Source organism: Triturus cristatus, chromosome 3_1 (genome assembly GCF_964204655.1).
Source record: "Triturus cristatus chromosome 3_1, aTriCri1.1, whole genome shotgun sequence".
NCBI classification, from domain to species: domain Eukaryota; kingdom Metazoa; phylum Chordata; class Amphibia; order Caudata; family Salamandridae; genus Triturus; species Triturus cristatus.
Genome location: NC_140583.1, coordinates 1,082,072,191 through 1,082,084,764, shown reverse-complemented (window position 1 = coordinate 1,082,084,764; position 12,574 = coordinate 1,082,072,191). Strand labels below are relative to the sequence as shown.

Here is a 12,574-nt window from a genome sequence, read left to right as displayed (position 1 = left end):
TACTCTGACATGTTCCTCATGGAGTACTCTTACTGCCGAACTCCAGACCAAGCCGATAGTTTGTTAGCATATAGACTTGTAATATAATAAACGTTTCTCCAGTTCTCACAAGAAGAGCTTTATATTTTCAGGGGCAGCCGTGCAGTTCATCCATATGCTGGCCCAGGAATTACCATTGCTTTTTCCTTGGAATTGATGTGTACCTATTGTAATTCCTTTGATTCTTTAAGTGGCACAACTCTGTTTACTCAGTAACTGTTCTTACCCTACCAATGTACTGTCTAGAATGCAATTCTTCATCTTGGCAAAATGGTAATTTTTCATAATAAGGGTCCAACATTAGTACTATAGGCTGGATCTTGTCAGGCTTTCAGACAATTAATGTAATTAGAAATAATTTAGAGAGTCAGTGGTAATTCTGTATTACTGGCATTAATTTAGTCTTTTTAGACCAATGTTGGACATTCCTGCTCTGCATTAATTTATGACAGAGGTCTACCAATGGTGGGGTGGGCCACCTCGGTAGTTGGTTGAAGTGCTCCCAGAGGTGCACAAATGAGTCTGCAATTACTTGTAAATGAAGATAGCTTGGAAGCTGGACCATGCAACACTTAAGTGCATAAAAAGATTGTGTAAACTGTACTACTGAGTACCATGGGCAGGGTCAGTGAGTGCAGAGGCAGGTTTGAGTGCTATGAGTAAGCCTGGGCGGAGTTCACGGAGTTCCGGCTGCTACAAAATAGTGTTTAAGGTGAAACATGTGCCTTAAAAACATACATTATAGAAATAAGCAATTGGACTGTAGGGCAAATATTTGATGTGTCCATTGAAAGTATGCTCTCCTTTTAATGGACACTTACAATACCTCTTAAAACCAAATGTATATGTATTAGTCACAATGAAGCTTCAAGAGACTTCAGCAATTAAAATTTATACAGGGGCTCCAAAGCAGCCTTTATATTTGATGATTAATCAACAGCACACATTTACATTTGTTTCAGATAGCATGCCCTTTGATGAGAAGGCAGGTTTCTTCTTTAGTTCTCTATCCTTCTCTCTGCTTCAACGCATAGCAGCGACCCCACTATATTCAGTGAGTGGCCACTGGATCCTGAGCAGGGCTGTCTTACTATGAAAAAGGACATTGGGGTGCATGTCCCTTGCTTGCATTAGGGCCCAGGTCACCATTGCTGTGCACAGAACAGGGCCCAAGCAATGGTGGGCGGGTTTACTTGTTTCTAAGATGTGATTTTTGTTGCTGCATTTCAAGAAATCAACAGAAAGCCCGCTTTGGCATCAGGCCTAGAAGTGATGGCCCAATGGAGTGGGTAGAGTAGATAGTCTGCTTCACAGAGCTGTAGGGGAAAAATGAAGCAGAAGAGACAACTTGATTTGGGCATCTGAGTGATGAGGGGAGAGGTATGATGAGAGATAGGAAGGAGAGGGATGGGTGAGACCCCATGTTATTAACACAGTGCAGACGAGACAGCTTGCTTACCAAGACAGTAGCTATCATTAGTGAAGCGGGTCCAGTGGCACTTTGGCCAGGGGGCTAAGGAACTCTTTGCACCACACTTATGAATGTTTGACCTTAGAAAGTGGACAGGAGGGCTAATTTTCCTTGCTTGCAATAGGGTAGATGGAATCCTTTCCATGGCAACGCAAAAATGTGGGCAACATTCTAGAGCTAATTTTTGCTCTCAAATAGAGGAAGAGCTTGTTTCAAGATTGAAGTGATGGTCAGGCTTGGTTGGGAGGGAATGAAAGAAGGACTACATTCATCATTAGTGCAGCATTTAGAATGCATTGGGGCCCACAGCACCCTTAATTACAGGGACCCGAGCTTTTGGTCAATTCTGTGTTTGTTTGATGCTGTTGCTGTTTTGTAAGTCACATATTTAGGGGCCGATTCTGATCTTGTTCAGAAAGCATTCCGACTGAATCGGTTCTGGAATGCTTTTCGAACAACATGGATCAGGGGAGTCTGACCGAGCGAGTACGATGCATCTGGATGCCTCCAGATACGATTCGGTCCGGCTCCCATTGACTTCAATGGGAGCCTTTGTTCGGACAAGAACACAGGCTCCCATTGACGAAAGGGGTGGTTAGGGAAAATTGTGCACCTGGTGGCGGGCACCCCATGGTGCCTTCCACACTGTGCATGGTTCGGAGGGTAATGAGTGAAGGGGGGCCTGTCATGGGCCCCCAAATACCAATTCTGGCATCCGATTCATTCCGGAGAAACCGATTCGGCACTGTAGTCCAAATCGGTCATCGTTCTCGCTCGCTCAGAAAACCGAGTCCATAGAGCTGTACGATATGGCTCCGAAAGACGCGACCCATCCGAAAGCCTTTATTAACTGAATCGGTCAGCCCTACCAGTTTCCAGGCATCGTACTTTGTTGTTTGGAAGTGTGTACGATTTGGTCGTATACAAGAGCTCCAGATCAGATTCGGCAATCCCGAATCCGATTCGGAGCCCTTCAGAACAACATTGGAATCGGCCCCTTAGTGTCAATAACGAGCTACAGAAAAGCATTCCTGAAATCATCTTATAATCCCTCCCCCCTGCGATCAGCTCTGCTCTCCCACTACCCTAATTATTGCCATAAAGTTTTGACAGGGGCCAATCTTTAAAACATTTTGCTTCAAGGGTCCCAGAGCAAAAACGTTTGAAGACCTCTGATTTATAGGAAGAAGTAACTGCTTGGTGTCGGCACTTTGCACAAATAAATCCAAAGGGCAAATACAAAGGATTGGGGCTGTCTGAGTCCCAAAGGACGAGGGACGTCATGCAATAAAGGAAACCTTCACAGGACAATTTCAAAGTAAAGAAAATGAAGATTTATTCAAAATTATGAAACATTATAGAAGGCAAACAGTAGTTAGCTAGCCATATTCAAATCAGCAAAAATAATGCATAAAAATAAACTACTACAGGGGCGCCTAAATTATTAATAAATAATTATCACCTTTAACATAGCAGCATGTGAAATGACATTGCAATATTGAAGGTTCTGTTAGACGTGGCACAATTGTCGTGAGTCTCCCCTGCATTTTTTACCTTTGCCTCCTGGGTTTTTGCTGTATGTTGGACTCCGTTTTGCTGGTCTAGATGCTTTGGGCACTTTGCCACCGCTGTTCATTACCAAAGTGTAAGTGCTCCCTTTGCAAATTGCCGTTATGGATTGGTGTTACCATGATTGAATCTTTGATTTACTAGTCAGTCCATAGTTCAGTGCATCATGTGTGTCCAGGGAATGTAAATCAAATGCTGCAAGTGAGATTGCAGCACTGATTGTGCCACCCACATAAGCAGCCTGTAAATGTAACTCTGGCCTGCCATTGTAGAGCCTGTATGCAGTCTGGTACTGCCATGTCGACTTTGCAAGTGCACCCACTTACCAGACCCTACCCTTCCCTTTTCTTACATGTCAGATACCCCTAAGGTAGGCCCAAGGTACCCCTGTGGGCAGGATGCATTGTATATGAAAGGTAGGACATGCCCTGATGTGTGTGGCATGTCCTGATAGTGAAATACTGCCAATTTAGTTTTTCACTATTGCAAGGCTATCCGTTCCCATAGGACAGAATGGGGAGTTTGTTTATAACATGTTGTAAACATAACTAACCCTGGAAACAAGATAGAAAAGTAAAATGTAGTATGCCTGATCTCAGAATGTTAAAGCACATCTTTTAGTGAGGGTGATTTTTACATTCTGTGTTTGACAATTCCAATTTTAAAAAGTAGGTATTTTCTTGCCCAACCATCCAGTGTGCCTCTGCTAGGTTTGTATATTGCATGTCTGGCTTTTGGATGACAGGGGCTGGAGAGGGGCAGTGGTTCCAGACGTTTGATGAGTCAGGGCTGGGCTGAATAGACCAGGGCTGCATTTAGAGTAGGTGAGGAGATTTCCTTTTCACCTGAACGGGCCTGGTTGCCTACAACAATGCTTTCTCCACTTCCTGCCAAGAAGCTGCAACAGTGAAGACAGAACTGGTTTTGGCTGGGTACAGACACTCTCTACCTTCAGAGAACAAAGGATTTTATGGTATAAATATTGGGGGCCAGACTTTTAGATCACTTCTGGGAATCAAATTATACCTTTGCCAGGGAGAAGAGCTGGAGAAGCTGAGGAGGAATACTGCCCCTGTGCTGTTTGCTGCCTGGGGTGGGCCTGCAGTGGCTGCTTGCTGCCAAGGAAAGGAGAAAAGGACTTTGCTGTTTGCTTGGTCATCTCGAGGAAGATCTCCAAGGGCTTGAAACTGAACTTGCCTCATGTTCTGAAGTCTCAGGGACACAAAGACTTCACCCCTTCTGTCTCTCTGCATCTGGAACTGCTGTTTCAGCTGCCACAGAAGGAAATTGCAACACCGACGCCGGCAAGTGATGCCATAACCTGCGCTGAAGCCGTGGGCGCCACTCGTGAAGAGCGCGTCGCATCGCCCCGACTTGCACCATAGGCTCGACGCCTGCTGACGCCGTGCCGCATCAACTCCGAAGCTGACATCGAGGTCGCTGCCTACACCGGAGCTGACGCCGCCGCTCATGACGTCCCTACACGCACCGTAGCCCCGACCTCACCAATGCAGGTGCTTCATCAGTGCGGAGCCGATCCTCGACGTGGGAGACTCCCAAATCCATTGACATCGCACCATCGTAAGGCACAGACGTCTAGCCGCCTTCGTGACATCACTTCCCCGACACAGAAAGGAACAGTCTCCTCACCTCCCCTGCACCGCAGTAAAGAACAGAGGCTTCACCTCCCCTGGGGTCGTAAAGAACCGACACCGCTCAGCGCCAAAGAAGCATCACCTCCCCAACACTGTGCTCCACCCTTGCTTTCATCGTTTCCAAGGGACTGTTCTTTGTGGGTCTGCTTGACGCCGGGCCCGACGCCAGGCCCGACGCCGCGCACCTCACGGTCGGCACCGTTCTTTGGGATTTTAACCTGTCACGATGTCATAATAACTCCATGTGGAGTTATTTGTTGCTACAAGCCTTTTTGAGTGAATAAGCTATGTTTAAGGATATCTTGATAACTGTATTGTGGATTTTTGTTGTTTGGTCTTGTTTTGGTTTAGATAAAGATTACTTATTTTTCTAAACTGGTGTGGTGTTCATTTGTAGTATTTTCACTGTATTACTGTATGTGTTCACAAATGCTTTACACACTGCCTCTGAGATAAGCCTGTCTGCTCGTGCCAAGCTACCAAGGGGGTGAGCAGGGGTTATTTTAGGAGTGTATCCCCCTTACCATGACTTGAAGCAAGGACCCCTATTTGGACAAAGGTACCTACCTCTGCCAACTAGAGACCCACATTTCTAACAGTCACTCACCAGTTTCAGGGCTGTGTGACTCCTAAAGGATGGTGGCCCTTTTGTAATAAAGGAAACCTTCACAGGACTATATTCAAAGCAAAACCGAAAAAGTGTAATCAAAATTATGACTCATTACAAAGAATCAGTTAGTTAGTGAGTTTTGACTGAGCAATAATAATGCATGAAAATAAAGCCAGTTAAGAGAGGTCATGGGGAAATAACCCTTAATCAAAATATATTTCAGTAATGAACATGCATAAACCTGCTCAGTACGTAAGTCAAGCAGAAGAGATAAATAAGCAGCCAGTCTAATTTGCAGATCGTCAGTTCAAAAGCAAATGTCAAATTATAAAGTCAGATAACAGTCTGACATGGGAATCGTTTACTTTGACGCGAGGAAAGTCTTCTAAGCAAAAATCACATAACAAGATGAAAGGTCAGAGACTCTTGCAAGTCTGAAAAAAGTCTGGCACACATCCAAGAAAAGGCACATTTTTCAGTGACAGAGAAGTCAAAAACAATGCCCTCGCCATAACGTAAAGTGGTATCATAGGTCGAAACTAATAAAGTTACATGACATAAACCAATCAATTTCACAGAAAGTGTTTTATAAAACAGTCTACATCAAGGACTGCCTAAATTATTAATAAATAATGATCCCCTTTACCCTCCAAACAAAGAAAAATGACATTCAGTTGATGTTGGATGTAGGCCTTTCCTAGAGTGTTGAGGGCTTTGTAGTAGGCCTGGGCGGTAAATTCCGTTCCGTTCGCGGAAGTTGCGGAATTTGGGAAATTTCGCGTTCCGCGGAGAACGCGAAATTGCCCAAAAATCTGCGTTCCGCGACTTCGCGAAATTTTTTGCTTGTTCGCGTTCTCAATATGCGTGTTCGCGAGATATTTCACCCCGAGCACGCAAACAGCGATCGCGAACAGGAAAAAAGTATCGCGAACAAGCAATTCCGCGTGTTCGCGGAATTTCTGCGTGTTCGCGGAGATTTTTTACCGTTTCGCGGAGATTTGCGTAACGCGATTACGCGAATTCCGCCCACCCCTACTTTGTAGGCGTGCGTGAGGATCTTGAACTGGCATTTCTTCTGGATGTAGAGCCATTGGAGAACTCTCAGGTGGGGGGTGATGTGGGCTCATTTGGGGAGGTCCAGGATGAGTCTAACTGCAGCATTCTGTAATGTCTGGAAACTTGTGAGGAGCTATCTGGAGATTCCAAAAGGGTGGAGGAACCAAGAGCTTTTTTATGAGGTCCTGTACAACGCTCCAAGGTACATACACAAAAACCAGGAGTACAGTTCCTCTGGGAAGGGAAAAGGAAGGGGAGGGGAGAGAACTTTATCTCTATATAATGCCCTCACACACCTAGCAAGGTGTCATGCTTCATCATAGGGCTATGCTCCTCGTCGGGCCGGCGCTGCAATGCCCCACGGGCTCCCGCGAAGGGGCTCTTTATCGGAGTTCTTTTTAGAGATAGCCGTATGGGTGCGTGGGGGTAAGTGCAACAACTGTAGTGAGTGTGAGTGAAGTGAGTATAAAATAGGTCTGGTATTGTCAGGCAGAGAACAATTTTATTCTGGTGGTATACCAGCCTAGTTAAAACGATAGGCTCCCGTAGGGATTATAATGTTCCCTCGGGAAGTAAGAGGGTCGACATGTTTCTTGCCGTGTGCCCAGTTCACGGAAGCACAAGCCACAATAGGTGAACGGCAGTGAGCGCGCCCAAATTTGGCGAGCCCCGTTTCTCCCGGTCTTGATGCTAACCCGTACAGCAAGTGGCTGTACCCTAGGGGTGTGACAACAGTGGGTCCATTCCCTGACTCCCCCCTGTGGGATCTTATGGACACACATGGTGAAGTATAAATTTACTTTCACCTAAAATGTAGTAGAAACTATATATTCACTCACCTGAGCACTGCCTGTCACTGGTCCTGAAGAATTGCCACTGACCCGTTCTGGGCACACGGCAAGAAACATGTCGACCCTCTTACTTCCCGAGGGAACATTATAATCCCTACGGGAGCCTATCGTTTTAACTAGGCTGGTATACCACCAGAATAAAATTGTTCTCTGCCTGACAATACCAGACCTATTTTATACTCACTTCACTCACACTCACTACAGTTGTTGCACTTACCCCCACGCACCCATACGGCTATCTCTAAAAAGAACTCCGATAAAGAGCCCCTTCGCGGGAGCCTGTCGGGCATTGCAGCGCCGGCCCGACGAGGAGCATAGCCCTATGATGAAGCATGACACCTTGCTAGGTGTGTGAGGGCATTATATAGAGATAAAGTTCTCTCCCCTCCCCTTCCTTTTCCCTTCCCAGAGGAACTGTACTCCTGGTTTTTGTGAGCTATCTGGAGATGCCATCACTCTATCATTTGCCTTTGGCTGAGTACTGTCAATTCTTTGAGCTCAAGGTTTCCAGTAATATTAATGTGGTGCAAATCATAAACTAATACCATATTTGGAGGATATGAGGTCCAGTTATTAAATCCTATGTTCCCTTTCCTGCCATTCCCACCTCACTTCCTTGCTAAATCAATGTGAAGCTCTGCATCTTCCTGTACGTCAGGCACCTTAACTGCACAATGGAGAGTGCCCATGAGTAAGAGCTATATTATTGATCATTGTTTTAAATCTTGAAACATCTGAGACAATTCCACTTCAAACACCTTTGGTTCAACTTTTACAAATGTCTCTCCAAAGTTTAAATCTTTCACTTTGGCCTGAGACATACATCCATTTATTTTTGCTGTTCATTGGTTCTCTGTCTTGTGGACCAACAGATTAATTCTGAGTACTTGAAACCTTGTCCTCATTAGGCATCAATAGCACTCCTCTCTCATCACTCTCTTTCAACCTCTTACATATTTGGGTCAAATTCCTGAGACTTCTCTGAACATCTGCCACTTGTGCCAGAGGCTATTAAACTGAACTGAAAGTAAATACTGACCATTCAATATCTGTGATCTCTTTACTGTTCCGTTTCCATACATTTATTCATACACATCTGATGGGAGGCAGGGCTTCACCATCCAGGGGCAAGATAGATTGTCCCTAATGGGTGAAAATGTGACTACTACCAGGGTTCGACCTGACAAATGGCAATTTGCCTTGAGTGAGATAAACAATACCCTTACTTTTATTCGTTATGAACATAAACACAATTATTTGTATGTGATAAAAGAATGACTAATTACATTTCAATCTATGCCTTGTAAAGTCATCAGTGCTAATTCAGACACCATCTGACATATTTAAACAAACCATACTGTGCATACTGTGCATGTTGATGCCCTATAGTATTACCCAAAATAATTGCTTGTTGTGTTGGTCCTTTTGCTTCAACAGGGGGAAATATTTAGACTTGGAGCGAACCCTGCGAGCAACCATCAAGCAGTGCCTGACATTCGATCTGACCAAAAGCAACCCCTTTGACCCCGTTGTCTTGCCGGCTGCAGACTGTGTGATCCTTTACGGGGTTTTGGAAATTTCAGGGACTGACGAGGAGACCTGTGTAAAGTATTTGAGAAAGATTGTCGCTCATATAAAAGATGGAGGGCATTTAGTTATCTATGCAGCCCTTGGTGTGACCTTTTTCAAAATTGGCCAACAGACGGTCCCTTGCTTTGCCTTCGATGAGCCGTTTTTGAGGAAAGCTCTTGATGACATAGACTATGAAATTCAGGAGTTTTCATCCCTGAATAGACAGGATCCTTCTGATACTAGCTTCTGCGACTTCAAAGGGTTTTGTGTCTGTGTTGCAAGAAAAAAAGGCAGCGTTTAGTTGTTTGATTGTGGCAACAGATTTGAAATACTCCATGTGTCAGGAAAGAGTCTGGATGATTGGCTCACGCGATGCTATTATGTTCTGAAGAAAAGCTTTTTCTATAACAGTCCTTCATCTACCCCTTCCCCCTCAAAGCATAATCAGGCGCTTCTGCACCTAATCAAGTAACAAATAGAAAGTGATGCAAAGGCACTACAACAATGTCCCCCTAAAAATGTCCCACATTAATGTTGATGCCATCAGGTACAGAAGTAAATCCCTCAAATAATTTAAACAATCATGGATGTGTTTCGACTCTAGTTTGGGACTCATCAGCGTGATTCAGACCAGACCCCGACCGACCACTTGCAAAGCTGAGTAAACAACTGTGAAGAGAAAGATCGTGTGAGGAGTCGCATTTCTTGCATTCATTTCTAAGAACCCCCTAAACCAGTGTGGACAAGGTTACACATAAGTGAAAACTAGAGCTGCACAAATCACCTGCGGGCGGTTCTGGCGTTCTCGTATCTCTGGGGGATATTGCTCTGCCACGCTACGAGTATTCTGGTGCTTTCGGACTCACAATGCTGGGTCTGGGCTCAGCAGACCGGTTTTGTAAGATGCATATCTGCACCTAGTACAAGCAATGCCTGGGAGGGGAATGCACAGCCGACAGAGGGACAGGCTGGCCGTTGCCAGACACCTCCAGCTTCATGGGGGGAAAGGACAGACATCTGTATTGTTTATTGCAAGAACCAATCCACCCTAGCAGCTCCTAATAATCATATTAATAAGCACGTAAAGCAGTCCACAGTGCATGAAATACATTGTTTGATGTTGGTCTACTGGTCCATCATTGTGCAATATTCTTCTTGCCTAAGTTCAGCCTGTACGGGTCAGAAATTATTCCATGCTGGCCTGAATGACTCCAGGTTGTCATGTAAGCTGCATGATGTTAATTTATCAAAACTGGAATCATTTATATAGTCATTACTTCGTATGGAAAACGTGATATGCATTAGCTCGCATGGTGCACCCTGTATCTCCTTTGATAAAATACAGAACACTAAACTAATGTCACAAAAAAAACTTGATGTTTCCTGCTAATTTCCAATGAGTGTAGAACTTTGTAATACTAAATAAATCATTCACATTAATGGCAACCATTAAAGCGAACCTCGCATCACTACAAACTGCAAAAATCGGTTGAGTGCATAGAAATACAGTCACTATAAACAACACTAAATTCTCAGGGAAAATCTAAATCAAGTGGAATATTAAATTTAAGCGACAAACTCATCTAAGAAGAGACTAGTAAAATATGAAAAAACATACAATTGAATTGGTCAAAAGCAGTCATTTTCTTAGCGGCGGAGCTTCTAATTTTAAGAAATTCCTCATAAAATCATAGCTATCTTTCCTCATTCCCTAAAGTCTCCATACCAGTGGTTCATACCATCCTCAAAATGTCTTTCCTCTTTCCAACAGTCTGGTACCAGCTTCTCCAGCCATGCCCCTTTCTGTGTGTCTTGCTATGGCCCACAGAGTAACTCTTCTTTATCCTATCTAAAAGTTAGAGAAGATAAATGAATAAACATAATCATTCTTTTTGTATCATGATAACGTCCTCTGCAGGAGTGGAGAAGTTCTGCTGCTCTTTGTCACAGGGTGCCAAGATGTCAATAGACCTAATCCATTGTTACTGCAGATAACCCACAAAAATGCAATGATTCCATTGAATATCTAATGATGTTACTGAGGCATAGATAATAATCTTGATTAAGATGTTTTTGATAACATTTGTTGTCCCTGGCTGCTTCTTTTTTGTTATGGCAAAGATTGCTTACATGATCACTGCACTGCTGTTTTGCATATGCATACACATGTATGTTCATGTACACATTTTCTTAGGCTACCGCACTTTCACGCAATGTCATGCCAATGGAAATGGAACCCATCCCCTTCATTCAATCCTTCTAGCCTTTAGAGCATAAGCTCATTAGCTACAAAATAAATTTCAATCCAATTCATTTAATTTCCAAGATTAAAACTACCAAATAATCACGTTAATGAATAAAATATCACCCTTTACAAAGGTGTGCTCACTACAGAAGTATAACTTTATAATTCCTTCCTGCAATTTTGCAGGAAGAAATTCTTCTGATATGTAAAATTCTGTTAATGTTTTCATCAATGGAAGCTTAAAAATGAATGAAGGGAAAACTTTCAGTATTATGTGTCTCAATGTTAGGAGGGAACTACCATGTGTGTGAATAGACAGCTACAATATAAAGAATTGTGAATATGACAGAATATGGATCTTCTATGGTATCAAAATTGCAACGACTCCATGTCTTTTCAAATGTTATTTTGCTCCCTCAAACTACTTTCAATAATGTAGAATGAAACTCACAATGGTAAAAAAGTTTGTAGACTTTAAAGTTTGTATCTTTAATTGCATTGAATGAGGAGGAAAAAAGAGGACTGTATATCCTCCGTCATAACATATGTATGTGCTTTGATTTTTGCCTTCAGTTTTGCCACGTTACCAAATAGATTATAATAAATCCTCTTTGCCAACAAATTGTTAAGCAATAAAGAAAATAGTGACTTAACTACCAAATGTTAGTGCATTTTTCTTTTTTGTGTAATGTATTGCAGTTATTTAATATATTACTCAGTATTGATTTCTTTTGGTAGTTTTGCATTGTTTTAGTCATGTCACCTCACATACATTTTCTAGCAGGATGTGGACAGTGTCCTCAAATGTCTCTGCAAACTGGGCAAGTACCCACCTTTTGTATTGAAATCTCAGTGCCAAGGGCGAACAGTCCAAGGCTTTCCATGGACCTAGCTTGAGAGCAACAGCTCAGAGGTCAACAGTCAACCAACAGACACAATAATATACAGTTCATCTCTGTACTTTTCTTAGAAAAAGAAAAGCATTTCAATAGCACATAAAAACATAATACTACCCAAAGAAATTAGCTCAGTTAAAGGGTTCTCCAACACTATGAGATAGAACCAATTAAGTTGCGACTGCATCCACCATGGGGTCCTAATTAGGGAGTGCAAGTTCATGCTCCACTACGGTGGTCTAGAACTGTGGCTGTAGATCCCACCTTTCTGCAGGGTTGTATTAGTGCAATGATACTCAGGGCAATAATTGTCTCTAGTTCAAGTACACTACTGAGGGGCCATTTACGGCAAAATGCAAAATATAGATAAAATACACGTGCAGTATTAAAGTGCAAATTTAAAATGAACTAAAAATAAGTTTACAAATGTCTACAATTGTACTAAGTACTCATGCCGATGTACTAGAAACCAAAAATGGAAAACAGCCTTGCCCAACATGTATTTTAACTAGAAATGCTGAAAGGTGCATACACTGTTTAATTTCTGACCTTGACATGACATGATTTTGTAATGAATAAATGTTCACATAAACTCTGCAAAATGTGTCTG

General features: G+C 43.0%; 1 protein-coding gene across 1 annotated transcript in view; it reads left to right on the top strand.

Annotated features, from left to right (window-relative positions):
• LOC146861562 (indolethylamine N-methyltransferase-like) overlaps positions 1 to 11,729 on the top strand; it is an 83,214-nt gene extending 71,485 nt beyond the window's left edge. The window contains exon 3 of the mRNA XM_085645949.1: positions 8,689 to 11,729. Within this exon, the coding sequence (XP_085502075.1) occupies positions 8,689 to 9,124 (436 nt within the window). The 3' untranslated portion in view covers positions 9,125 to 11,729. The remainder of the gene's footprint in view (positions 1 to 8,688) is intronic.
• Positions 11,730 to 12,574: the final 845 nt, after the last annotated feature.